The 27,859-nt window shown below is 38.0% G+C and overlaps 1 protein-coding gene across 1 annotated transcript in view; it reads right to left on the minus strand.

Moving 5' to 3' along the window:
• Positions 1-27,536, minus strand: part of LOC129414912 (cytosolic sulfotransferase 3) — a 42,629-nt gene extending 15,093 nt beyond the window's left edge. Inside the window, exons 1-2 of the mRNA XM_055169028.2 lie at positions 27,328-27,536; positions 10,247-10,382 (exon numbers count right to left, since the gene is read on the minus strand). Coding sequence (XP_055025003.2) covers positions 10,247-10,382; positions 27,328-27,351 — 160 coding nt within the window. The 5' untranslated portion in view covers positions 27,352-27,536. The remainder of the gene's footprint in view (positions 1-10,246; positions 10,383-27,327) is intronic.
• Between the last annotated feature and the right edge of the window lie 323 nt (positions 27,537-27,859).

The following is a 27,859-nucleotide window of genomic DNA, read 5'->3' on the forward strand; positions in this document are numbered from 1 at the left end:
GACGCGTATTGCGTTACCGCAGGGGGTGTGCACGTGACGTCACCTTCGGCGAAAGTGACCGCGGTTACATGCCCACTGAGTGGCAAAAGACAGAGCGGCAGAATGAGTGTACAGTGTGAAGTCAGCGAAAACACAGGCGTCTAAATGGGAAAAAGCTGTCGTGCGATAGACTGTACACTGCAAAAAATGACTTACTTACTTTTATTTTTGACTTGTTTTGAGGAGAAATATCTAAAAATTCTTAAATCAAGATGTATTTTCTTGATGTGCAAAAAACCTAAGAAAATAACTAGTTTTTAGACAAAACATTTCAAATTCACTTAAATTTGATAGAATTTTTAGATATTTCTACTGAAAACAAGTCAAAAATACTAAGTGAGAAAGTAATTTTTGGCAGTATACTAACAGATTTAACAAGAATTCGGAGCTATCGTTTTACAGAGACGAAAACGGATAAAGGAAGAAGAAGAAAGCCCAGTATAGAGGTAAGACATCTCATCAGTGCTGTGACGGATCGCAGTTGGTTCAACTTGTATGTGATTCGCTGATTAATACGCAAATTTAAAAACTAGGGAAAAGTTTATCATTTGCACATATTTCAAAGGCTTGCAAATGTTAATATTCAAGTGATTTTAAACAATTTAACCACAAAAAGGCACTAAAGTAAGCAGCTTTCTTTTTTATGTGAAGCGACTGTTTATCCTGCGCCGTTTGGAATTCCCCCTCCTTCTGTGTGCGCACGCGCGTTTAAGTGAACTCAAAAGTGCACACATGTAGAGACGTGTTTCAAAAAGCAAGCGAACATAAAATCTTTCTGTTCTTGACAGGGTGCATGCATTGCAAACAAAATGATCTCCACAGTATTCCTTTTCTAATAAAAATGTGTTTATGTCTTAAGTTTATGTATAAATTCCAGGTCCGTGCTTATCTTAAAGAGGCAGTAACCTCAATTAACCTCTTGAAAAGCACCCCCACTCTGGCCCAAACCATGAAAAGACCTACTTTCACTAAAAGGGTGGTATTACTAAACCAGAAACTAGAAATGCAATGATGCCAATGATGTTTCACGTTTGAAGTCAATAGGCCCAAAAATGAGGTACTTGCAAGGGTTTTTGTAAGACTAGTACCTTTTCTAAGTGCCAGTCAGCCCCAAAATAAAAGTCTTTTGTTTACATGCATACACAATCATTCTTATTATTATTTATCCTTATGTTAGCAAATAAAATGCCGTTTCCACACCAGGAAATAAAACGTCACACAAAGATCGTTGGATCCGTTATCTAATTGGCTACACGTTCTGTCTATCAATTTTTTCCATTAAGTCATTGGAGGAACAAGCGAGCCAAATGACGTCACGATATTTGACAGCGCTGTTTGGATATTATGTATTATACTCCCGGCTACTTTTTAAAACAAAGTTTGAACGCGGGTTTGAATGCAAATGTAATCTCACATACAATGTAAGCAGGGTTCTAAATTAACACCCGCCAAATGCGGGTTAAAATTCATTTTGGCGGGTGTTAATAAAAACGTACTAGCCAGTTTGGCCGGTAATGCATGAGGCATTGCATGCATGATACATAAAACTCTGTTCTCGGTCATTTATCCCTCTGGCAGTACTTCCTACATTTCCCATAAACACTGTGCCGTAATGCTACGTGATGATGTTTCATACGTCAATTGGCTGCGCGCAGTTTGCCGCGAAACCAGCATGGGAAATCATGGAAACAAACTGAGCGCGTCCACCAGAAAACACAAGGAAGAAATAGAACGAACAGGCAGAGCAGGGAGGATAGACTGAAAGACAGGGGCATTGCTAGACCCCTTTTACTGGGGCACGTGCCGCAGTGTAAATCTTTTGTGCCCATCTGTAAATCTCAAGTTAAAATTTTAGCAGTTAACTACTGTATTCCTTTACAAAGTGGAAAAAACAGATCTATATGCAATGTAGTTACCCAATTAACGCTTGTAAAAGCGTCGAAGTAGTCGCATTGACGCGTGCATGCATGTAACCATGTCCACGTGCGTCTTTGCGTTCATCCGTGCGCGCAACTGCATCTAATAGGTGACGCCACGCAAGTTAGTATTTATGAAAACATGACGAGAAGTACGTTTCTAAATAATAATGATCATCTTATTTTGACTGGGTAATGTTTGGTTTCTGTAGATGGACATAAGAAATGTTTTGTGCAAAGCAGGGAGAGGGAAGCAGAAAGGAGACATGATGAGTTTAAGGGAGGTAAGACAAACTACATCCTCACCCAGTCAGGTCTCAAACATTAGAGGAAAAATGTCAGGAAAACCTTTTGTCAAGTCTATAGGATTGCATTGTTGCTGAGAAAATCCACATATGTATATGTTATACTGTTCTGTATTTTCAGATATGAAATTAATATTTAGTTTACTAATATTTAACTCTAGGACACTGCATAAACAGTTAGCAGTAACTGTGACTGAGATTATTTAGTATAGCAGTCATAAAATATTCTTGTAAAAATAAGTTATTAATCATTGCTATTATTGTATAATGTAGAAAATATTTCTCTGCTGTCATTATTTCTAAACATTTTATGCCATTTATGCCTCCAAACATGTTAATAATGTTAGGTATGATGAAGATTATACTTAAATATTTGTAAATACATATTTCGCAGTAACTGTTGCACTGTAGAATAGTGGGTTAAGCAAAGGACATTGTATAGAAGTTCAGCACAAAATGGGGGGGCCTGTGCCCCAGTAAAGCTTTATGTCTATCAACAGAGAAACAAAGAAAGCTTATGTTTGATCACGAAAATGTTGTCATGTTTTGTCAGGATTGTCGCATGTACGCGAGAGAAAAAACAAATCATTGTTGCATTCAGTGGCACTCATAATTTCTCTTTATTTTCACTAGAAAAAAATGTGGCTAGTGAAAATGCTGATTGGCTGGTAACTTTAGAAAGTTACCAGCAACATTGGCTGGTGGTCAAAAAAGTTCATTTAGAACCCTAAATGTAAGACGTAAATAGTCCTCAGATTGTATATTATATTCTATTACAAGACGTTCATGCGAAATCTGATGTAAACAATGGACAATATATCTACGTTTCATGGATTATATGCATTTGTGGACAAAAATGGTCATTGGAGGTATTCTATAAGACGGATTTCAGCGGTTATTCACATATCTGAAACAGACTGGATTTGATTCATGATCGTTATATCAACACAAAGGTAAGGAGTCCGGTATATATTTAGCATGTTGTCATCTGTAACAAAATACTATATTTATGATGCTAGAGCATCTGTATCTCAAAACAGAGACCATACACTGATGCTAAGGCCGTAGACCAGGGCTATTCAAATCTTACCCTGGAGGGCCAGAGCACTGCATAAGCTGTGTCCCAATTCAAGGGCTGCGACCTTATAAGCATGGGACCTTAAAGATGAGCACTCGGTCTTTCAAGGTGGCAGCCTCAGAAGTTCGCGAAGAGAACTGAAATGAGACGATCTAACCTTCGGACGACCCATAATTGGCGTCACCTGATGCACGCGCCTGTCAGCAGGACATAGCGGAAACGTTTCTGACTTATTAAAATAAATATGAAATCAGAAAAATATTAATTTAGTTTAGAAAATATGACACGCTGATGTAGATTAAACTATTCAACAATATATTAAATTAATCAACCTTAGAAATATATGCATCATAAAAATAATAATATTAACAAAAAACATAACTTATAATACTAAAACAGTGACAAACTTTTTTTTATAAATACACACTTTTATTTAATGAACGTTTTAATTGTTTATTTTAGAATATCCAGCCGTTATATGCAGCCGTTTCAGGCGCGCAATGAATCTTGGGATATCCTCGGCTGTTAACCCCCTGGGGTCCAAAAACGCGGGGCCGCGTTTTGACGCATTTTTTCCTGTTTCCTGTGACATCCACTTAAAATACTCAGTCATTCATAATCATACACACACATGTAATACATCATTCGAAACTGTGAAGTCTCTACTTTAATGTGAGTGCCTTCATAATAACAACAAAACTGTGTGCTTTTGGCAAATAAAGAAAATAAACAGGGAGTGCATTTCGACATCTCTGTCTCCTTGACCATTTTCCTCAAACACGTTTCAAACATGAACTGATAACTCCGCCAATACTTGTCACACGAACATGATACATATGTCTAAAGAAATCCTGAAATGTCTACTTTTACATGATGTAATTAAAATCTGAAGAAATCATTGTCTGTTTGTGTAATCGACATGTAAGTAAAGAGAGGTACAGTTTTTCTGGCTCGACCTCATTAGCGCTAATGTGATCCCACCTACCGTGTGCGCGCCATTCATATGGAAATTACCTGATGCGGGCTATGCAAACAAGATCAACGCCCCCAAACAATGCTTTAAGAAGCAGCGAGTTTTGATAGTTTCATTCACTTATCAACGCGCTGGGAAGATGACACGCTTTACAGGTGAGGAAGCTATACAGATGCTCCTGGACAGCGAGGAAGAGTTCACTGTTTCTTCAGACGAAGAGCAGGACTCCGACGATGAACGTTTGTTTTTTGAAGAGCGACTTGATCCAGCTGAGGATATAATTTCTGAAGAGTAAGTTTTACATACATTTGTTGAAATGTTGTGTGATGTAAACTTTTATATACTGTATACTGACTATTTGCACGCAGATATTCATAATGATTTTATAGAAACGTCTCGTAATTGGCAACTTGTTTACATTAAAATGATAGTTCTTACATTAAACCGTATGCTGATTAGTGTAATGTGAATATGTTATAAAGCAATATCACTACTATAACTATAGTGTCCATGCCGACTTATCAATAAGGCTTCTTTATTTGCTCGGGTGTAACATTGTGCTGTAAATGAGCCCGGAGATATGTCATGCGTTAAACAGTATAATTGTATGGTGTGCTGTAAATATACAATATGTCATAAAACAATATCACTATTTAGAATATATTTTGACTAGTGTTTATGCCTCAACAAGTCTTGTTTACGCGACTATCTGTTCGGGTGTAAATGTATCGATGTAGTATCGATGTGCTGTAAATGTGTCCGGAGATATGTAATGTGTTAATGTTTAGCCATAAATATGTCCTGTTAACAAAGATATACCGCATCTATGTACCCAATTATCTTATCTCAACTATGCTTTACCGCCTTAGTATTGCTTTATAAGTTTGTTACTGTGGAGAATACATTATATTAATTATTAAAAACTTTTGTAGGAATGTGGCAGCATCACTCTCCTCTTCAGCGGGCATTTGCAGAAATGCGACGGACATTCATAAAGGGTAAGTCACATTTGCGGGCTTTTCTGTTTTATTAGTAGACTTTTACTGATGTTTTGCGTAGTAATTCGGAAAATACAAGATGTATATATATATAAACATATCTGTATTTTCCGAAAATACATGATACAAATAAATTTTTTTTTAGTAACGTGGCTTCATCGTCATTTACTCGCACGGGGGCATGCAGAAACGAACCCGAAATTCATAAAGTGTAAGTTACATTTACCTAGCCTGGGTGCCAGCCGATCTTAGCCCCGCCCACAAGAGTTTGAAAACGGGAAGATCGGTCTGGAGTTTTTCCGTTGAGGAGCTGCTATGCTAGGACTAGAGCTGGTCGAACCAATCAAATTGTCAGGGCGGGCTTTATACGATGATGGACAGATAATCAACAGTAACGTAATGAACCACGTCACCAAAGAGCGCGTGTGTTAAATGGCTGTGCTGTAGAGTTCAGATGTGTGGATTCTGACATGGAGTCTGTTCTAAAAGATATCGACAGAGCATTGGTTTTAAAAGAGGAACAGAGAAACGCGAGCAGGGCATTTGTTGATGTTTTTGCTGTCCTTCCCACGGGATTCGGCAAAAGTTGGTCGCAACTGAAATGGGTAACGTTATCACGCCGATGCAACTCGGCATGCACGACGAGATGGATATAATTAGCGGTCGTTGCCAGCTTCTTTTCGGAAGCCCGGAATCATGGTTGCTGAATAAGTGGAGGGACATGCTAGGCTCCAATATTTTCAAGCCAACGTAATGGGTATCGTCGTGGATGAAGTTCACCTAACGTACAAATGGTAAGAGATAGTCTTACTCTATGTCTTAGTAAATACTTCATGTTGTGATATAAACGAAATGTTGTAAACATAGTAGGTGTTGATGTACATTCGCCAACTCAGACTTAGTATAATCACAATGTTAGTGTCATTGTAGCGAAATAACTAGCAGTTCGGTCAGGCTGCAAAGACGTCATTTCAACATACGTCACACACTCTGATTGGTCGTAGGTCTATCCAATTGAGTGCAGAGGCATTTTTCGGTTGAGACACGCCTCATAATTATAGCCCAATGGAGCGGTATCAGACTCAAATTCTGACTAGAATTGAGTATGACAACGTCAGGCTAACATTTACCGGCTTTTCTGTTCTCAATATTAGTATTACTGATGTGTTGCTTGATTTTTTAATGCATAAAACTATGCATAAACATAGAACTTATGCATTCACAATGTTTGTATTACTGACATGTTGCTTACATGATAACAGTAAATGTGCCCAGAGATTGTCATCATGCTCAAATATGCATGTATCTGTTCGGGTGTAAATGTTTCGATGTAGCCTAGTATTGATGTGCTGTAAATGTGCCCGGAGATATGTCATGTGTTAATTTTTAGCTATAAATATGTCCGGTAATGGCCCGTTAACAAACATATACAGCGCATCTATGTACCCAATTATTTTCTGCTTTACTGCCTGAGTTATATAACAGTATATATTTGACTGTGGATGCATTTATATATATTTTTGAGGTAAAATGTAAGGCAACATTTGTTTAATTATTCCTCATAACATTTTAATGCCACGATCTACAGAACATCACACAAAAAAACATTTTGAGAACTAAACCTAAAAAATAACAATGGTGATCCTGCCTTGGAAACCCCGGCTACAATTTAGTATTTTTATTTAATTTGGAGATTAAGCGCGTCAAAGCCATGACCAAAAAAAAGACAAATGACAAATAATTTATGATTGTTACTGTAAATGATAAAAACTAAGCTTTGTATACAATTCATTAAACGTTAATTTATAACAAGAAAAACACTGAAATTAATGATTTTATAGACACTACGCGTTATTGTTTAGCACAGAAATGCTTGCTTGCTTTGACTTTGATCATCTCTGTATTCACTTTAGATACAGAAAGACCTGATGATATTATTTATTTCAGGAATCTCTTTGCTATCATTTGAAAGTGAACACCGACCATAATAGATAACCACTCGGTTTTAAATACATTTTAAAACGTATACCCGTCGAAAAACATCCGTTTTGTAATGTTTAGTTCGATGAATTTCTAAATATGAGACGTAGAGCACCTAGCACTTTCGTCTAAATTGCATGCGCAAACATGGCCAGAACGCAATAGCGCAACATCGATAGAACGAAAAACAATCCAAAATGTACAGACTTAAATTATATCAGAATTTAAAATACATTTTTTAAATAAAATAGGGTCAGAAGTAACAACGTGCAGAACAAATGTGCAAAATGCCTCAAGTGCACGGAAACAAAACACAATAGATAAATCAGATAACCCAGAGTGATTTATAAATAAAATAAAGAAATTAATAAAAAACGAAAGTATTGCCAGAATTGCCAGCTTTGTCTTTTAAATGTAGAAACAAAGATGCAATGGTTTATTAACATAGAAACCTCTTATGGACGTGTAGCCCCATCACAGGCTTTGTTAGTTGGATTTAACGCATTTTAAAAATATTTATTGAAAGCTGCTACATCACATATTATTTGCAGCATTATAATAATATACTGTATATTAATATATTGGGAGAAAGCTGTTATATGTAAAATCAGATAATGTGTGCACCCATATACGGCCAAAATTGAATGATCCTCATTTCATAACACATCTGCAACGATTCGACTGTGAGATTGGTAGTCGAATCCGGCTTCTCCGATGCATCGGATCTTCAACTATTCGGGGTCACCCCTATTAATTATTAAAAAAAGTTCTCAATATTAGTAATACTGATGTGTTGCTTTGTACTTTGAAAATACATGATATTAATTAAGATATGTTTTCAGGAATGTGTCTGCAACACCAACTTCGTCTGGTACCCGCACGTTTTGAACAATGGCACGACAACATTTAACTCCATTCCCAAAGAGTTACAGTGTGTGATGGTTTACAAATGTATACCTTATTTTTTATATTTGGAAGTATTTTTAGATGCACACCAAACTTTCACAGCTGACCATTTAGAATCCTTTTCTTTTAATTAGAGCCATATTGTACTGGTCATATAGAATATTACAAGTATACATATTGTTACTTTATTATTTATAATTACAATGAAGCTTCTTCATTTATAATTACAATAAAGCTTCTTAAATCTATTGTATTGTTCATGTTTTTAGCATTTTTTTGCAAGCCTATAAGACTTTTATTTTACTAAAAAAGTATTTTGTACTTTATTTTAACCTATTTTTTTTTAAACTACAAGCAAAAGATTTTCTCTTTAAGTCTCCCCACAGTCACAGTTCTTTTGTCCCAACATTCCTCACTGAGCCATTAGGGGGTTGGGTCTCCTCAGGTGTGAAACACATCAATATTCATGACCATTGACCCTCCCTTGCATATTGCCTTTACACAGCAAAAAGTGTCTTACAAAAGTTAAATCAATGTATTTTTTCATGTGAATGAGTGGGTTAAATGGTTTTTACATCTTTTTGTAGCAAATTCTCTACTCTACAAGAGTAGATAACTTTTTTGCTTGTTAACAAATGTTTAGGATGTGTTCCTTGGCCTTATTTCAGCAACTTTTTGTTTTCTTTTTTTTACTAACCACGCATAAACATCATTTACTTAAAAATACAAACATGTACATACATTTATCTTACATATTATTATAGCACAGTTTGTGCTGAATACAGTGTTATGTGATATTAGCCATTAATGTGTTTTAAAGCAACTGAAAAAAGACCAAATGTGAGAGCATGTCAGAACCTCTGACTGTGTCCAAAAAGGGTCCGACCCCAGAGGGTTAAGGATCCATTCGTTCTATCCTTAACATCGCGGAGAAATGAGGACGCATTTTGAGGCTTCATTCTTAGCATCCTTTGAATTGGGACGTCCTTACCAGCCTCAAGTCGCGCTGCTGTGACGCAATCGGTCTTAAAATATGTCCTTAGAAGGTTGCAGCCTTTGAATTGGGACACAGCCATAGTTTAGCTCCAACCCTAATCAAACACACCCGAGCAAGGTAATCAAGGTCTTCATGATCACTAGACAATCACAGGTGGTTAAGTTTGATTAGGGTTGGAGCTAAACTATGCAGTGCTCCGGCCCTCCAGGGTAAGATTTGAATAGCAGCAGTATCATCTCAACGGTTAAAGAGTTTGTGAGAGCCATGTTGGCACACTGTTTATTCCACAGACAAGCCTTAGCTGCCAGTAATATGATGCCACATGATCTCCATAGTATCCTTAAAAGAATCTGGAAAAATTCAAAGTCTGTCACCTGGCAGAGTTCTATTGTGAAGATGTCAAGATTCTGGCTTCTTGTTTTACCCTTAGTCTTGAGGTAGGATCATGGTTTTTTTTTGTGGTAGAACATGGCCTTTGTTTGGGCTGTGTGCTTCCTTGTCTTGTCTTCTTACCCCCCAATCTCCTCGTTAATCACCTTGTTATTATTTCATCATTGTCATCTGTTGCCCTCTTTATTTGCTCATGTATTTAATACCCTTGTGTTTGTTGTCTTGTGCTGATTCGTGTTAAGTCTGTCTAGTTAAGAAGTGATAGAAAAAGTGAAATTTTGTCAAGATCTTTGTATTGTTTAGTCCAGTCTCTTTAGTGTCTGTTGTGTTTATCTTGTTTACCTTATTTTGCCCCCTTATGGGTTTTTGTTTTCTGGGTTCATTTTCAAAACAAAATCTGTTTTGATTCCTTTAAAGTCTGCGCCTGGGTTCAAATCAAGCAGTTCCTGACAGAAGAACTACTCTTTTAACATTTTGGTCATGCGACTTTAACAGAACCTTTTTTCAGATTATTATAAAATACTGAGGTCAGAGTGTTCTAGGTTTGATATAAGTCCCAAAACTACAGCACTCTGGCATTTTTAGTTGCATTGTTCAGATGAGTATCCACATGCTAAACAAAATTACTTCAGCTACACTAAAGCACTTCATTCAGTACACTCACCTGCTTTAGGGTAAGTGGCAATTAGGATGTCATCTGGTCTCGCCTGAAAGTTCTTCACATTTTCCCAGTTGTCAGTAAAGAAGTGGGTCATAGAAATGCCCTCAAAATCAATCAGTTCAGGCCGAGATAGCATCAGCTGTAATAAAAGGAAAGTAATTAGATCTGTTTCATGTTTCAATGAATGAAAAATATATGAATTATCACTGTCAAAAACTAGGTGTGTCGTGATCTGACAATAATAAAAAATGCCCTGCCATTGATGAGTGACCTCATTAATTAAATTTATATATTTAAAGAAAAACATTTCTGTAAGCCTTTAAACTTTTGTGAAAATCATAATAAATGTTGGTGTATTTTCCTGATGAGCAAAATGACCTAGGAAAATAAGTCTAGTTTTTAGACAAATAAAACATAACATTTAAGTGACTTGTGCTTAAAACAAGTAAAACAAATCTGCCAATGAGGTTAGAGAAAAAAATCGTGAAATAAGTTTAGTTTTTGTAAACACTTTATTCAAGAAAAATGTAAAAAAAAAAGTCTCACCCCATTGGCAGATTTTTTTGCTTGTTTAAAGCACAAATTCACTTAAATTGTATATTTTTTGTCTGAAAATGTAGGCTTATTTTCTTAGGTCATTTTGCTCATCAAGAAAATGCATCTTGATTAGAAATGTTAGAAATTTGTACTGAAAACGAGACATAAACACTAAGTAAGAAAGTAATTTTTGCAGTGTATAACTAATATGGGTTTTGGTCGGTCAATTTTCTAATGCCAAACTGCTCAGTTTGGGGAGAGGAAAGTATTCCAAAACTTTCTGAAACTACAATATTCAGTCATGATTCAACGCATTATCAGCCAAAGTCTGCATATTTATGCGGGGGACGCATTTTTTAAAATACGGCGCACTGTGACCATGTGACCACGGTGGTACCAGGTAAATTTGATACAGCGATACCACGAAATGTATAATACCGTTACATCCCTAGTCAAAACCATAACATGAATACAGGAAACAGAAAACCATGAAACAAAGCAACAAACAATGCCCATGAATGCTCGGTATGCAGTGTTACAACTAGCAATACTTCGCAGTGGGATGTGGAGATTTAATTGTTTTTATAATAACAAACAGGAACAACAACAACAGGACAAGCAATGGCGCTTTGGATAACAGGTGCAGGTATGGTGGTAGCCATCTTAAAAACAGGTACAGGTAAAGTAACAGCCATCTTGGGTGCAGAGACTGGCTTGGTGGCGGCTGTCATAGAGACAGGCATGGTGTCCATCCTTCAGTGCGGACCAGGGTTATTGAGGCAGACGTAGACCAGGGTCATGGAGGCAGACGTGGACCAGGAACATGGAGGCAGACGTGGACCAGGAAAATGGAGGCAGACTTGGACCAGGGTCATGGAGGCAGACGTGGACCAGGGTCGAGAGGCAGACGTGGACCTGGATCGCGAGACAGGAATGGACCAGTGTCGTGAGGCAGAGGTGGAAGATTGGAAACCTCAGCCATATCCTTGGTGTCCTCTGCCTCCTCAATGCGTCCGGGTACTAACCCCCCAAAAAATACTTAGGGGAGTTTCAGCCAACATGCGAACAGGCACAGGAGGCATTAGAAACCAAGGTGGCACTGGTGGTGCTCTGGACCTGGAGACAGAGATAACAGAAAGAGAGGCTGGCAAAAGTAATCAGACAACATGAACATAAAAACAGTTAATTCAATAAGTCCATTAATGTTTATCTTGAGCCAGGCAGAGAGTTTATAATTGGCCATCTTGGAATAGACAGAGAGTTCAAAGTCGGCCATCTTGGATTGGGCAAAACGTTCCGAGTTAGACATCTTAGATAGGGCAAACAGTTTATACCAGTCATACACAGCAATTTCGGAAAGGGCAGAGAGTCTATGGAACTTAGGAGTGACCATCTCGGCATCTACAGGGAACTCAGAAATGGGCCTTATGGTCATGACAGGAAATCCTAGCTGTCCGTATAGATATCAACTGGCCACCTATCAAACTAGAAATCAATTGTCGTGTCTTTGCATGAACTGGAGAGGTTGGTGAGGCAGCAATCTTGTGAAGTGGCTCGGGTGTAGGCACGGTGGCCATCTTGATAGGAGGTGCAGGGATGATAGTGGCCCTCTGGAAGACAGGTGTGGTCGTGGCAATGGCTTTTTGGGTAACAGGTGCAGGTATGGTGGTATTCATCTTAAAAACAGGTACAGGTAACGTGACAGCCATCTTAGGTGCAGAGACTGGCTTGGTGGCGGCCGTCTTAGAGACATGCATGGTGGCGGCCGTCTTAGAGACAGGCATGGTGGTGGCCGTCTTAGAGACAGGCATGGTGGCGGCCGTCTTAGAGACAGGCATGGTGGCGGCCGTCTTAGAGACAGGCATGGTGGCGGGCGTCTTAGAGACAGACATGGTTGCGGCGTCTTAGAGACAGGCATTGTGTGGGTTGTTGTATTGTGAACAGTCTCTGGTTTTCCATCCACAACACCCACAGTGAAGGAAGATCCACTCATTTGTAAAGCAAAGTCATTATATCTCTCCAAAGACCAGGTTGAGGCATTACGTGGCATATGCAGGCATAAATCCCTATCAAGTGCATTATAAAAGATGTCTTTCAGCATGTCATCATTATAGTGTACCTGATAGCTTAAATCCAGGAAGTCCTTTATGTAATCCTCAATTGGTCAGTTGTACTGGCATAATTCAAACAAAGAAAACACTGGATTCATGTTGCCGGCTGGAATTCACAAACCTCTGCTGGATTCTGGTAGGGCGAAGTATTCTGTAACAAACGGGCTGCTTACACAAAGCATGGGAGAGCGAGAGACGAATCCATGTGCAGAGATGTTTATTTAAAAATCCCAAAAGGGCAGGCGAACACACCCAAACGGGTAATCCAAAATCGTAATCCAAAAATGCAGGCAAGGGTCAAAACCATAACATGAATACAGAAAACCATGAAACAAGACAACAAACAATGATCATGAACGCTCTGTATGCAGCGTTACAGCTAGAAGTACTTCGCAGTGGGATGTGGAGATTGAACCGGTTTTATAGTAACAAACAGGAAGTGGAATGTAAAGCATGACATGACCAGATTTCAAAATAAAAGACTGGAAACAGAACATGATATCAAAATAAAACACCTGACAACAGAACACAAGACAAAACCATTACAATAACTGACAACAAGAACAAAAGTGTGTAAATGTACATTTTTGGAGTTTACTGTCGGTATCTTTTAGCTGATTCCAGTTACGCGTTCGTCTCCCGTTGTATCATGGGAAATAGTGTGAGTGAGTACACATCGAATTAAGTTGTATGGAAAAAAAATAATGACAAATGTTTTTGAATTAAAACAGCCTGTTGAATTGTACTAGTGATGCGCGGGTCGGCGTTTTTTCCAACCCGCGGGTCCCGCTTTTATGAAATATTTGGCCCGCCCCAACCCGCACCGCAACACTGTATCTATTTTTACAACCCGCACCGCCCGCGACCATTAAAATAGACATATTAGGCATTTGTAATGTAAATAAAAAGAGGCTTTATTTCAGCCTAAGAGTGCTTGGAAACAGCCATTAGATTACATCGCCCTGTAAACTGGCAACAACATACACCAATGAGCCATAGAAACCAGCATGGTCATATTAATATAGAGATAGGATAATGATAAACCAGGGGTGTCCAATACATCGATCGCAAAGGCAATGCCGGTAGATCGCACAAAAGTCAACTGTGTATTCTCATGCTGCTCCATGCCTCCACGGGAAAATTGGCATTATGAGTAATTGTAAAACACTTAAGTCTTTTTGAGTTGCTGTGCCTTTCTTCTCATATGTGTTTTTATAAATCTAATGCCTGCCGCTGCAGCTCAGTCGTGTAAACTTCCGAGATTTACATGCATGCAATTGCATCGGATTCTTCTTGCTTTCATGCACGAGCTGAAGCACGCGAGAGCGAGCGAACGAGGGAGAGAGAGAGAGAGGCAGCGTTGTGCTGATATATGCTTGCTTCTGATACTATTGTAATTTTCTTTCAAGTTTGTTTCACTAAATCTCCGCTATTTTAAACCGTACTCGACATGTGCTCCAGGATTTTTTTTAACTCCTCAAGAAAATAGAGTAATGGTGACATCCCTAAATCCAATGTAGAGATATATGCAGTATAGTCCACGCATTTAAAGTGTTTTTAGCATGTAGAACTTGTGGGCTTTATCATTTTAAAAGTAGATCACCACACAAAAAAGCAGCATTTGTATTATCTATTCACAAATTCCCTACCTTAATTTCTCCTGCAGATCGTCTTTCATCTTTTAATTCTCCGTTTGTTTTGTTGTTGTGGCTGGCAGCCAGCGGAGCTACTTGGCGCTTCCGTGACATCAAAGGTTTGGGGATATCAAGTTACGTTGCGCAAGCTACGTTGCGGAAGTTACGTTGCCACATAGGCCTACGTAATTTAACCTTATCAAAGAACATAATTAAATGTAAAAATATATATTCCCAAATATTTAATATATATGCTACAGGGAATTAGACGCAACATATCAGTTTTTTAATTTTGTTTCTAATGACCCGCCCCAACCCGCCCCGCATTAAAGTTACAATTTCTTTACCCGCCCCAACCCGGCCCGCGGGTTACCCGCGGGGCCCGCGGGTTACGAGACGACCCGCGCATCACTAAATTGTACTACCTGAAAAAAATGCATTGTATTAACCGTGCTTGAATTTAAATGCATTGTATTTTTAGGTTTTGCATTTTTAAGGGCTGAAATTCAACATGCGTGTATATTTTAGCTGTGTATATTTCACTTCAAAACATTTCAAACACATATTCTGTATTAAAAATTCAATAGTCCACATTCACTTTTTAGATTTCACTTTAAAATATTCGGTCTGTTTAAAAATACAACGTAAAATATTCAGCAGGCAATTTTCAGTCCATTTAAATTTGCGTCCAAAAATTCAAGTCCAAAAATTCAGTCATACAGATTTCAACATTTAACATCCGGGAACTACAGAAAAAGCAGTAGAGTACCGAGTATAATCTCATCTGCTGTTAGTCGATCTCACCAGCAGGTGGTGCACGTGTTCGCCAAGACTTTGTACATGTAAGATGATTTATCCACTGCAGCAGCGATGAATGTTGACTTTTATATTCAGTTTTAGTAAAACAACTGTAATACACTCATACAGAGAGTGTATTGTTTGGTTATGTTATTGACAGGACACTAAACGGTTTTAAATGCCATAATTTAAATAGGACCTTTCTGCCTTGGCTTCGTTTCTCAAAAGCTAAGTTGATTGTAGATTTTATTGGTGGCAATCTATCATCTACTTATGCCTACGAGAAAGTAGGATTAATATGCATGGATTAATAAACCATACGCACAGGTAAACAATCAGTGCTCTCAGATTTGTAATCCGTACCCACAAATTCATAAACAGTGCGCACGCTTTCGCAATGGTTTTGCAAACTGAGTCCACTAAGGCAGCGGTCCCCAACCACCAGGTCGCGACCCAGTACTGGGTCATGAACAAGTTGCCACCGGGTCGCATAACATCCTGAAAAAAATGTGTATAATAGCTATGTAATAGTTTAATCAGGTATTTTGTCCTTTACGAGCCGACTTCAAATAACATATCAATCATTTCCACTTCTATACAGGGCCGTGCTCTCTCTTTCTCTCTCTCTCTCTACCATCGCATCGGCGATCACATTGCTGTCATTAGAGTTCGAGCATACAGTACTTCTAAAACACAAATTAAAAATTACTCTTAATTATACTTAAACTCTTTTTCTGCAGCAACAATATTCCAAATGACATATAAATTAAATAGGACCTTTCCGCCTTGGCTTCGATTCTCAAAAGCTAAGTTGACTGTAGATTGTATTGGTGGCAATCTACCATCTACTAGAAATGAACACGGTTTTGTAATTCTTCCCCTCAGTTTATAAACCATACTCAGATTATTAAACTGTTCAATTTACAAATCGTGCGTGCGGATTAATAAACCATACGCACAAGTAAACAATCAGTGCTTAGATTTTCAAACAGTACCCTCAGTTTTTCCATTCCGTATCCACAAATTCATAAACAGTGAGCACGCTTTCGCAATGGTTTTGCAAACTGAGTCCACTAACGGATATGTAGCCTCACCCATTCTAGAAATCGTTTTGTTGCCTCCATTCATGCCCTCAGGAATCAATGTTTACACCGTGTCAAGCTTGTACTTTCCTAACTGGAAAGTGATTTACATTGTAGGTAATATTTACGGAATATTTATTTTTATATGTATTTATTATATTTTAATAATATATTAATTTAAATCGGATGCGACTTTCCGTCGTGCATTTAAAAATGCATGCAATTTTTAAAGACTTATTTGGTTAATATGTTATTATTAAATAACTATGTAAAATTGCATTCAGCCAAAGACAAAAATCAAAGAATCTGTGCATTCTCCTCTCGAAAAGTTGACACAGTAACGTCATTCTCTATCATTTAAAAAAATAAACTGCACGCTTTCGCATTTCATCCTCGGTTTTGCAAACTGTACTGACGGCTTTGTAGCCCAACCCTCATTTTAGAAATTTGTAGTCCATAAGCACAACAACAGCCCCATAGTAAATAACACAATGGGGCGGTTTCCGGGACAGGGATTAGACTAGTAAACGTAAGAGCTGTCCAAACTAAAACCAACTTGCACTGACATATCTTTACATCAGTGCCTTTGTTTTTCCTCAGAATGCACACCAGTAATGTTTTTAGTAATGCATATTTGTTAAAACTAGTTATATTTCCTAATTAAACTAAGGCCCATAGTCCTGGTTTAAGATAATCCCTGTCTGGGAAACCACCTGTACATGTTTGAAACGTCTTTTTTTTAATCCACTGTAATTAGTTTTACGAGTCATATTAGTTATGATCTACTACTTTGTAAAAATGTTATTGCTGTAAAATCTAGATTTTAATAATTATACTTATTTTCTAACACAAATAAAGTATGTAATCAAAAATATTAAAAAATATTAAAAATATTAATTGCGTATAGCTGAATTATTTTTAATATTATCAAAAAAATAGATGTAGGCTATTTACTTATTGTAAAGTGAATTTAATTCATAGTGGACCAATGATAATTAAAAGCAATTGTACACGCCTTGTTTTATTGATCACAAGGACAGCACATGACATTAAAGGGAAACCAGGCAAGTCTGCGTAATATTTCTCTACGAGCTCCCCCTAGTGTCCCTCCCCCCTCGGAACCAAGTTTATCAGCTTATTTCCAATCCAGTTATGTTTTCCTTCCGTCAAGGGTTTTCGATGCTTCTTCCCTGGCTCTGCCATTTGCAACAATCCCTAGCCGTTTACCTCGCCTGCCTCTGTGTTGTTTGCCGTAAAGTGATCCTGCTTCTCGCGATATCTGAGACTTTGAGAGACTGAAGGACACCAGGTCGGATACAGTGAACTTGCAGGTGGGGTATTCTTCCTACAGACGGTAGGGGCGGGCGAGAGAGTCTTCATTCGTCCGGTAATGAGTCATTTAACCATATACTGACTTACGAAGATGATTTATTAACATAAAAATGCTGCTTTGTGTCCCTTTAAGTCTACATTCAACACGACACGCTCTGAAAATGACAATAGTGTACATGTTACAAAAACAATGAGCTGAATAAACTCGTAAGAGGTCTCTCAAATAAAAGCATGTAAATAAAGGGTTTTCACGACACGTCATCAGAGCGGAGGTCGCCATATTGGAGGCACTCCGCATCACAACAGAGCACAAGCACTGATGTATATCCCGAACGTCGTCAAGGAAAATGGTTAATTATTGCCGTGTTTGAGGTTGTACCAATAGGACAGATCGAGAAAAACATTTGGAATATTATCGTATTTCAAAAGTTATTAAAAACCAGGGAAAGGAATGCAAGAAATTATCAGAGGAGGTGCTTGTGGTTGGCAAAGCTCAGGAAAGTATTGTATTATAAATATGATTGAAGTACATAAAGTATAAAACAAGTATGCTTCTACTTGTTGTACTTTATTTAAAGAGTAAAGCTGACACTGACATAATGGGCTCGGCGTGATGCAACTGAAGGAAGAATAGCCGGGTAGTAACGAATCCAAGTAGAGGGAGCTAACTCGTAGGGATCTGCACCGCCTATTAATTGTAATTTCTCGAAATACAAGTCCTTCCCTATATGCCTTTGCATCTTAGACGCGTTTTCGGTTGTTTAGACATCTCTAGATTCACTTAAAGTATCCAAAGCGCACAATACTTTTATTGTACTCCGTTCAGTTCTTTACACCGAGTGCCTCCACAATGGCCGCCCATCCGGGTTACCGCCCAGAACGTGACGTCGGTGAAAACCCTCTATAGCAGCACCTTTTTCTTCTTTCTTGAACCCGACAGATGGATCATCCAGCTTCCTGCACACATTTTAAAGATAAAGTTGTTTAAATTAACATGTTTTTAATTTTCTATTGACCTATACTAATCGTGTGCAGTCAGCAGAGTCATGATGAGACGGGTGAGATCAAAGCTTGGCGGAGAGGGGCACATCTTTAGCGATAGAATTTGCGAGTGCAGAGCGCAAGTAAAACGCGTCTGAACACAAATAAAGAAAAGAAAATAGAGGAAATAAAGCCAAGAAGAGATGATCAATATACCCGTATAAGCGCTTGAGCTCTGTACAGCTCCGCTATAATATTCCGCTTTCATTAAACGGTCATAAACAGTGAAATGTTTTATTCTTCATAATGACTGACGGTCCAGATGAAACAAACCTAAAGTCTGGACTACCTATTAGACCTGCACTACACTTGTGTCAGTTTATGCACAGCCATTATCAACATAAACATACGCGCACGTTGTTAGTTAAAAAAGATACTTTTTAAATACCACAGCCTAGTGTTGGGCGATATGCCCTATTTTCAGATCGACCTATCGTCAGCCTGTGAGATCGGCGATACACGATAGTATCGGGGGGGCGGGGCAGTAGTTTACTCATTTTTTTATTTGTTAATTTTTTACTCATTATAACAAGTCACTTGATGGGTGGACAAAAAAAGAACAAGAGCAACACCGTCATGAACGCAACCTTTTTAAACCTGATGCCATTAATGCGAGCGCGTCATTAAAACCCTATCATGATTACTTAAAGGATAATTCCGGTATTTAACACTTTGAGTCTCATTTCTGGTTTGTTTTGGATGAACTACAGTGATGGACACAGAAATTTTGACAATGGGTCGTGTCTTGAGTTTTTGACTCGTTTAGAAGCGTCTCTTGACTGCTTCAGAATGGAAGTCAATGACCATGCACAAACATGACATTAAAACAACACTTAACGTTCATTTTCAAAACTGTGCTACTCACCGAGTGGTTCGTGGTGTTCGTTGATGATTAAAAACAAGTTGTGTAGCGAAATACAGTTTCTGTCGTGTTTTATTTGGCATTTTGTAAAATTCCATTGACTTCTCTTGGAAGACTGTTTGCTCGCTGATATATCACTCCACCGCCGGGAAACAGAAAAGGGACTGTTTACATGTGGTAGTAGTTTTTTCGCTCGGTTTCTCTCAGAAGATATTTTTCCCATATTTGTAGGGCTAGACTCGAATATTCGTTCCGTGGGTTGACATTTGATTTTCAGTTTTGAGATTCGAATATATATATATATAAATATTTTACAGCGTTAATGCAGAGCTTTTGCCAAGCAGGAAGTGCGCTTCACGCTCCCGCTCTATAGGTGGCGCAGACAGACCAACATCCATAGCCAACAGCCACCAAACGCACACTAGTGATGGGCAGTCCGGCTCTTTCCATTGATTCGGCTCTTTCGGCTCAAGCGCTGGCTCTACATTTTAGTGATGGCAGTCCGGCTCTTTTCATAGATTCGGCTCTTCTGGCTCGGCTCCCTTAGAAGAGCCGGCTCCCCTGCATGCGTCTGAAGATTCGGCTCTGCTCGTTCGCTACAAAGAATCAGCTCTTAGAGCAGCTCGTTCACGAACGACCCATCACTAAGGCACACCAGTGTGGAAGAGATCGCCTTGAACGGAAAGCGCGCTTCCTGCTTTGGCATTCACGCTAATGTGTTGTAAATAACGTTCAGTTTCTTGCAAAAACTGATTGATTTGCTTCACAAGACGTCAATATGTCACACGGAGTCATGGGGGATTACTGTTGTATTGGATATATATGCTTTAGCTCTTAAAGCGTGCGGATCTGTTGACTTGCATGACGGAGCACCGGGGTTTCTGCAAAATATCTTCCTTATTGTTGTGGTGATGAAAAAAACATATTGGATGTTGTAAGTGTTCTAAATAAACTTGATTTTGAAAGTATGCTACCGTTTTATTACAGTTTGTTGGACTACGTTCATTCATGCTTCAGACTCAAATATAGAGCGGAAGTATATACGCGGTTGTGAGGTATCTGAAAAAATAGTTCCACTATAGCAAATAACACGGATTGAAATCATAAATTGCGCCAATATATTTGTTTTTAATCATCAACGAACACCACGAACCACTCGGTGAGTAGTACAGTTTTGAAAATGAACGTTAAGTGTTCTTTTAATGTCATGTTTGTGCATGGTCATTGACTTCCATTCTGAAGCAGTCAAGAGACGCTTCTAAATGAGTCGAAAAGTCAAGACTCGACCCATTGTGAAAATTTCTGTGTCCATCACTGTAGTTCATCCAAAACAAACCAGAAATGAGACTCAAAGTGTTAAATACCGGAATTATCCTTTAATAACTGTAAAAACATGCATCTGCGCACGCACACACACGTGCGCGCACATACAAACAATTCAATGCATTGGTTTAGTGCTGTTGCAGAAGACTACACGTGTCAAGCAGTGGTGCTCTCATGAGGTGCCTTTTTAAACGCATCGGTCCAGCGGAACGCGATCATATTTTAAATACAATCATATATTAAACACGAGGGACGTGTTGCTACAACTCATTGAAATGCATAGGCTATCATAAACAGGATTAATACCTAGTGATCTGACTTCGGACAGAGCGCAGCTTTCTGCACGTACGCGAGAGTGAGAGAGAGGCGCTAATATGCAGCGGGTCATATTTTAAACAAAAAGTAAAGTTTGCCGCAGCTCGCATGAAACGCATTAAACTGAACAAATAAGGATTACTACTTTAGTTTATGTTTAGACTTCGGACAGACGCGAGAGCGCGTGCATGTGAGACAGAGAGAAGCGCAGCTGCTCATGACGCAGCGCACTGGATTTAGTGGTAGAAGGAGACCAAGACGCGCGCATTAAGTGCAGGTACGTGCAAGAAGGAATTCTCTCTTTACAAGCCCTCCGCGTAAAGTGAAGCCCACAAACCCTCATGTGAGGAAAAACATGCATTGTGGGTGTTAATATAAAACTATGATGATAATAATAATAATAATAACCATTCGCCAACTATCGTCATGACCTATCGCCATGAAAGCCTGCCATTGGCGATATGTCTGAAGATCGTCGATACACGATACTATCGTCTATCGGCACAACCCTACCACAGCCATGGCGACTTAAATACATATGATAAAAATAGTCATGATTATTCTAGCAGTATGTGCACAGAAAGCTGTTTGCCAATTACAGATAAAAGGACCGTAGCCTATAGTATAACATCAAAAGTATTTAGATAAATACAATTTTATGCTGTTTGGACACAGCCAATATTTCATTAACAAAGTACACATTGTAAGTGTAAATATTCATAAACTCAAAACTTACCAGGATTTTGAGTAGTTTTTTTTAGGTGACTGTCATCCTGGAAATAGCACAATTTCCTCTGCTGCTGATTAAAAACCGTTGTTTTTTAAACTTATATTTATGTATTTGTGCAGCTCTTAATAATCTTTTAATCTTACTTATTTTTAAGCTGATGTTAAATTGTACATTTTACACAAAAACATCTGTTTAAATTTTAGTCCTTTTTTGTTTGTCCAACTCAGAAAATCATGTGACATTAAGAGATTTTATTATGTTACTTTAATAATTTATTTTAGTGATATTTACAAAGCAACTTAATTATTTTTTACAGTGTGGAGAATTTCCTAAATCTTTATAAAAAATAATAGAGTTAAATGACGTTACTGTGTCAACTTGAGAGGAGAATGCACAGATTCTTTGATTTTGTCTTTGGCTGAATGCAATTTTACATAGTATTTAATAATAACATATTAACCAAATATTAATATAACCAAGTCTTTAAAAACGGCATGCAATGTTTAAATGCACGACGGAAAGTCACATCCAATTTAAATTATTATATTATTAAAATATAATAAATACATATAAAAATAAATATTACGTAAGTATTACATACAATGTAAATCACTTTCCAGTTAGGAAAGTACAAGCTTAACACGGTATAAACTTCATTAATTCCTGAAAGCATTAATAAAAGCATGGAAGCGATTTCTAAAATGTGGGTGGGGCTACAAATCCTTTAGTGCAGGGGTCCACAACCTTTTTTACATGCGGAACGGTTTCAGCTTTAAAAAAAAAATTCGCAACCCGCGGGGTGGGGGTGTTGTTTGGGAGATGGGTTGTAGGGTCGCTGAGTTGCTGTTAAAAGTTCTGAAAACCCTACTTTGCAAAATGTTTAACAAAGTAAAGAACAAACAACCATGCATTAGGAACATTAATAATTGCTTTATTCATAGTACATTTTCTATAGATGCGTAAAACCATATTTTGGCGTTTTGTTTTACTTTTTATTTCATGAGTTTGCCTGCCCATTTAGTCTTAAAAATTAACGGTAAACGAACTTGGCTTGCTGTTCTCGAAGGCAGCTCGAATCTAGAGGTGCGTTCCATTCAACAGGGTCCCTACAGAGTGTTCATTGCTCCCTACTCCCTGAGCATGGTATATCAGTTGAAGTGAACTTCACTGACAATAACCGCTCATTTGGAACGGCCTGCAAACGTCATCAAAGAAAGTCAACGACGGGGTCGCGCAGATTGATATAACATAAATATATATAGGACTACATTCATATTTTAATTTTTATTTACTATCACATTTAAAATATGTAAAGTATACAGTAAAAAAACATTGAGTACTACGTAATGAAAAACGTATGTTTATTATACACTTTAATTGACTGTTGCTGCTATTACTTGACTATTAACAGAATTGAAGCCCTGCTGTAACTGTCATGCAAATATGAAAGTAAACTTTTATTTGGTTAACTATGTGTATTTATGCGTTTTTAAACGATTGTCAAATAATTGCATAGCGGTCTGAGTCTGACCGTTCTGATTGGTGATCACGTGATGCGCGCAATGACAGTTGGGTGATTATCGCTCTCCACTTCCTGTGAAGTGATGTATCGATGTTCCCTGATTCCCTATGCCGTGCGCAGTGCCCTTCGAACTGAACATGTTCGCTCCCTTCGGATTGGAATCTCACTTAAGATGGCGGAATACCCTGTGAAGTCCACTTCACAGTCCACTTACGGTCGAATGGAACGCACCTTTGGTCTGGCTCGAGCCCCAAGTTCAAGTAACAGAACAGAAGAAAAACAATGTGCAGTGAAGGAGGAGATGAGGAGGAGAGATGCCAGAAGAATTGCGGTTGGGCGCGGAGGCACGGGACTCGCGTTTATACTTTTTGATAATTGACACATGACTGTTTAGGTTCCTTTCAAACCTACATTAAAAGTGTATCCGTTAAAATATTATTTCTGCAGTAAAAGAGTTTAAGTATAATTAATTAAGTTTTTCAGAAGCCTGCAATTAGTTTCATTTGCGATATCAAATGAACGTCTTCATCCATAAAGTCATTCCTTTGCAATTCTTTGATCGATTGTGTTTTAGAAGTACTGTATGCTCGAACTCTAATGACAGCAATGTGATCGCCGATGCGATGGTAGAGAGAGAGAGAAAAAGAGAGAGCGCGGCCCTATATAGAAGTGGAAATGATTGATATTTTATTTGAAGTCGGCTTGTAAAGGACAAAATACCTGATAAAACTATTACGTAGCTATTATACACATTTTTTTCAGGATGTTCTTGCGACCCGGGAACTTGTCCACGACCCAGTACTGGGTCGCGACCTGGTGGTTGGGGACCTCTGCGTTAGTGGACTCAGTTTGCAAAACCATTGCGAAAGCGTGCGCACTGTTTATGAATTTGTGGGTACGGACTGCAAATCTGAGAGCACTGATTGTTTACATGTGCGTACGGTTTATTAATCCGTGCGTATTAATCCTACTTTCTCGTAGGCATAAGTAGATGATAGATTGCCACCAATACAATCTACAATCAACTTAGCTTTTGAGAAACGAAGCCAAGGCAGAAAGGTCCTATTTAATTTATGGCATTTAAAAACCGTTTAGTGTCCTGTCAATAACATAACCAAACAATACACTCTCTGTATGAGTGTATTACAGTTGTTTTACTAAAACTGAATCTAAAAGCCAACATTCATTGCTGCTGCAGTGGATAAATTATCTTACATGTACAAAGTCTTGGCGAACACGTGCACCACCTGCTGGTGAGATCGACTAACAGCAGAGGAGATTATACTCAGTACTCTACTGCTTGTCCTAGAGTTCCCGGATGTTAAATGTTGAAATCTGTACGACTGAATTTTTGGACTTGAATTTTTGGACGCGAATTTAAATTGACTGAAAATCGGCTGGAGAATTTTTTTCGTTGTATTTTTAAACAAATCGAATATTTTAAAGTGAAATCTAAAAGGTGAATGTGGACTATTGAATTTTTTATACAGAAAATGTGTTTGAAATGTTTTGAAGTGAAATATACACAGCTAAAATATACACATGTTGAATTTCAGCCCTTAAAAATGCAAAACCTAACAATACAATGCATTAAAATTCAAGCACGGTTAATACAATGCATTTTTTTTCAGGTAGAACAATTCAACAGGCTGTATTAATTCAAATACATTTGTCATTATTTTTCTTCCATAAAGTTGTTCACTCAGGTTTCGGACAACACTACAAAATAGCTGACACCCGATGTAGTGCACTATACAGTAAATATTGGGCGGTTTTAGGCACACTATACAAAATTAGCAGAGTGGGCCTCCAGGAACAGAGTTGAGAACCACTGCATTATAAAATTTCATTTTAGATTAAGGTTTGTTATAATCTGGAGAAGAAATGCATGTTTGGGTCTTAATAAGGGTATTTAAAAGCTACATTAAAAAGTTGTACGGCACCTTGCAAGCATGACTTACTATGGAAGCCAATGTGTTCCAATATTGTTTTATGTCCATATTACAAATAATTATACCACGGGTCTGTTGAATACTGTAATCTAATTGGTTGAGAAATGTTCCACTTGTATGCATTATTTTTCAATAATCGCAAACCTAACCTGTCAAATGTTTTTAAAATAGGCACCAGAGCAATGTTTGTGGTAACCGTGGTATAGGGCCCTATTTTAAGGATCTAAGCGCATTGTCTAAAGCGCATAGCGCTACGTCTAAATGGGTGTGTCCGAATCCACTTTTGCTAATTTAACGACAGGAAAAATGGTTTGTGCGCCGAGCGCATGGTCGAAAAGGGTAGGTCCTATTGTAATGGGAGTATTTTGAGCGTAACGTGCAATAAACCAATGAGAGTCACAGCTCTCATCCCCTTTAAAAGTAAGTTGCGCTGGCGCTATGTCTAATCCCTATTTAGATGACGAACTTTGTAAACTGAAAAACTAAGCAGAGGAAGAAGATCCCCAGTTTAAGATTAATGTTAAATAATTGTGTTGTTTTTCACTTGTATTGAAATTGTTATTTTTTTTATTAAAACCTTTAAAACCCGTTTTCTTTTAGTCATGGAAGTAAAAAAGCAGGCTTGTAATTGCTTTAAATGTCAAAAAATAATTAACAAGTATGTAAGATAAGGTTTGTACTCTAAAAATACTTTATTTGTAACAAACAGGAGATAAAGAATTTACAAACGGCTCTCCTCACGTTTCAGCACTTTGGACAGCGTTTTTTTAGCAAAGGGTTTTTTTAAGCATTACTTAAAAATGTTTCTCATCTCACCATATCCGCAGGTACAGAGTCATCATATACAATAAATCCGTCAGGTAGCATTAAAAAACATTTAAAAACAGATGCATTTGTTTAAAGCAAAGCATTTATTTACTTACCAGGCTGCAGGTGAAGCAGCTCTCTTTGCACCTTCTAACGTCTCATAATTAGTCCTCATTTATGTCCAAGAGACTCAATAATAATCTTTTACATTCAATCCTTTAATCTTTCATGTTTAAAAGCATGTTTGTGCTGCTGCGCATTCGTGTACTTTGTGATAAGCAAACCCGCGTTGTCCTCCCGTTTAGCGCATATTACTATTGCGCTCTTTAAATAACATATAACACATTGCGCCATTGACTTTAGACTTTAGAGCAGGTTTTTGTTGGTCAATGGCGTAGTCTATTTTAGTTGCCTCAAACTAGCAACGCGCCAACAATGCGCCTGAACACACCTCGTTTTCAAACCACAACGCCCATGGGCGCAAAAGGGGGCGCAATTGCATTTGCTATTTATACAACACGGCGCTAAACGTGAAAATTAGGGTGGAAACTAGCGAAAGACACTTGTGTCGCGCATTGCGCTGCATTGTGCTGGGTGTAAGATAGAGCCCATAAAGGGAATAATTGACTTCGGTCCTTTGGATTATTTAGGTAGTTTTTACAATCAAACATTACAAAAAAAAACTGGTGTGCATCTTGAGACAAAACAATGGTACTAATATATGTTAAGATGTTTTTAAATTAAGACAGCTCAAACATGCATTTTAGTCTGGGATAAGCCCTGTCTGGGAAACCACCCCTATGAGTATACATTTAAAGAGAATAACAATGCTTGATGTTTATTCATATTAAATATATTCTATTCAATTATATTTAATCAAATTTGTATTCTCTTCTTTATGTAATAAATCTCATTTCGAATAATATATGTCATTAATATTTGTGTGGTCAGTGAATGAAGATGCTGATATTACAACTTTATTTCTATAGAATGCATTAAAACATGCATTTAACTTTTTTAAAGTTTTAATTTACTCACCGAGGACATGTCAGGGGTTTCCATTATGATGAAGTCTTAAAGCTCTGATCTTCTGTTCTCATCAAATCTTTCGGCTGGAAACTCTTCCGCATTCACGGTTCGCAGTTCATATCTCTCTTTCTCTCAATTTTTCAGTTTAAAGGAACTTTATTGGTATGATTGTGTCAGTTACAACATCGCCAAAGTATTATCTTTCTGTGTGTGTGTGTGTGTGTGTCTGTTGTGTGTGTGTGGGTGGGTGCGCAAGCACTTGTTACAGGTCCCCCTCCATTCAGTTCTACACAATTATTTTCTCTACAAATAAGCTGTTAAAGTGTAATGTTGAATGAACAACAGCAATACTAAAGATGATCCTGACATAGAAACACAGTAAAAACAGCACAAAATTTTATGACTTGTAAAAACAGTTTATAGGAGGTTATTGCTGATATTGTAAGAGCAGAGGTTTCAGGAAGTGAACTGTGGCCTCTTTTTCCTCCAGTGATTCTAGAGTTCCACCCATTATGTTTATCTTTGAACATGTACTTTTCAA

Source organism: Misgurnus anguillicaudatus, chromosome 5, assembly GCF_027580225.2.
Source record: "Misgurnus anguillicaudatus chromosome 5, ASM2758022v2, whole genome shotgun sequence".
Lineage (NCBI taxonomy): Eukaryota > Metazoa > Chordata > Actinopteri > Cypriniformes > Cobitidae > Misgurnus > Misgurnus anguillicaudatus.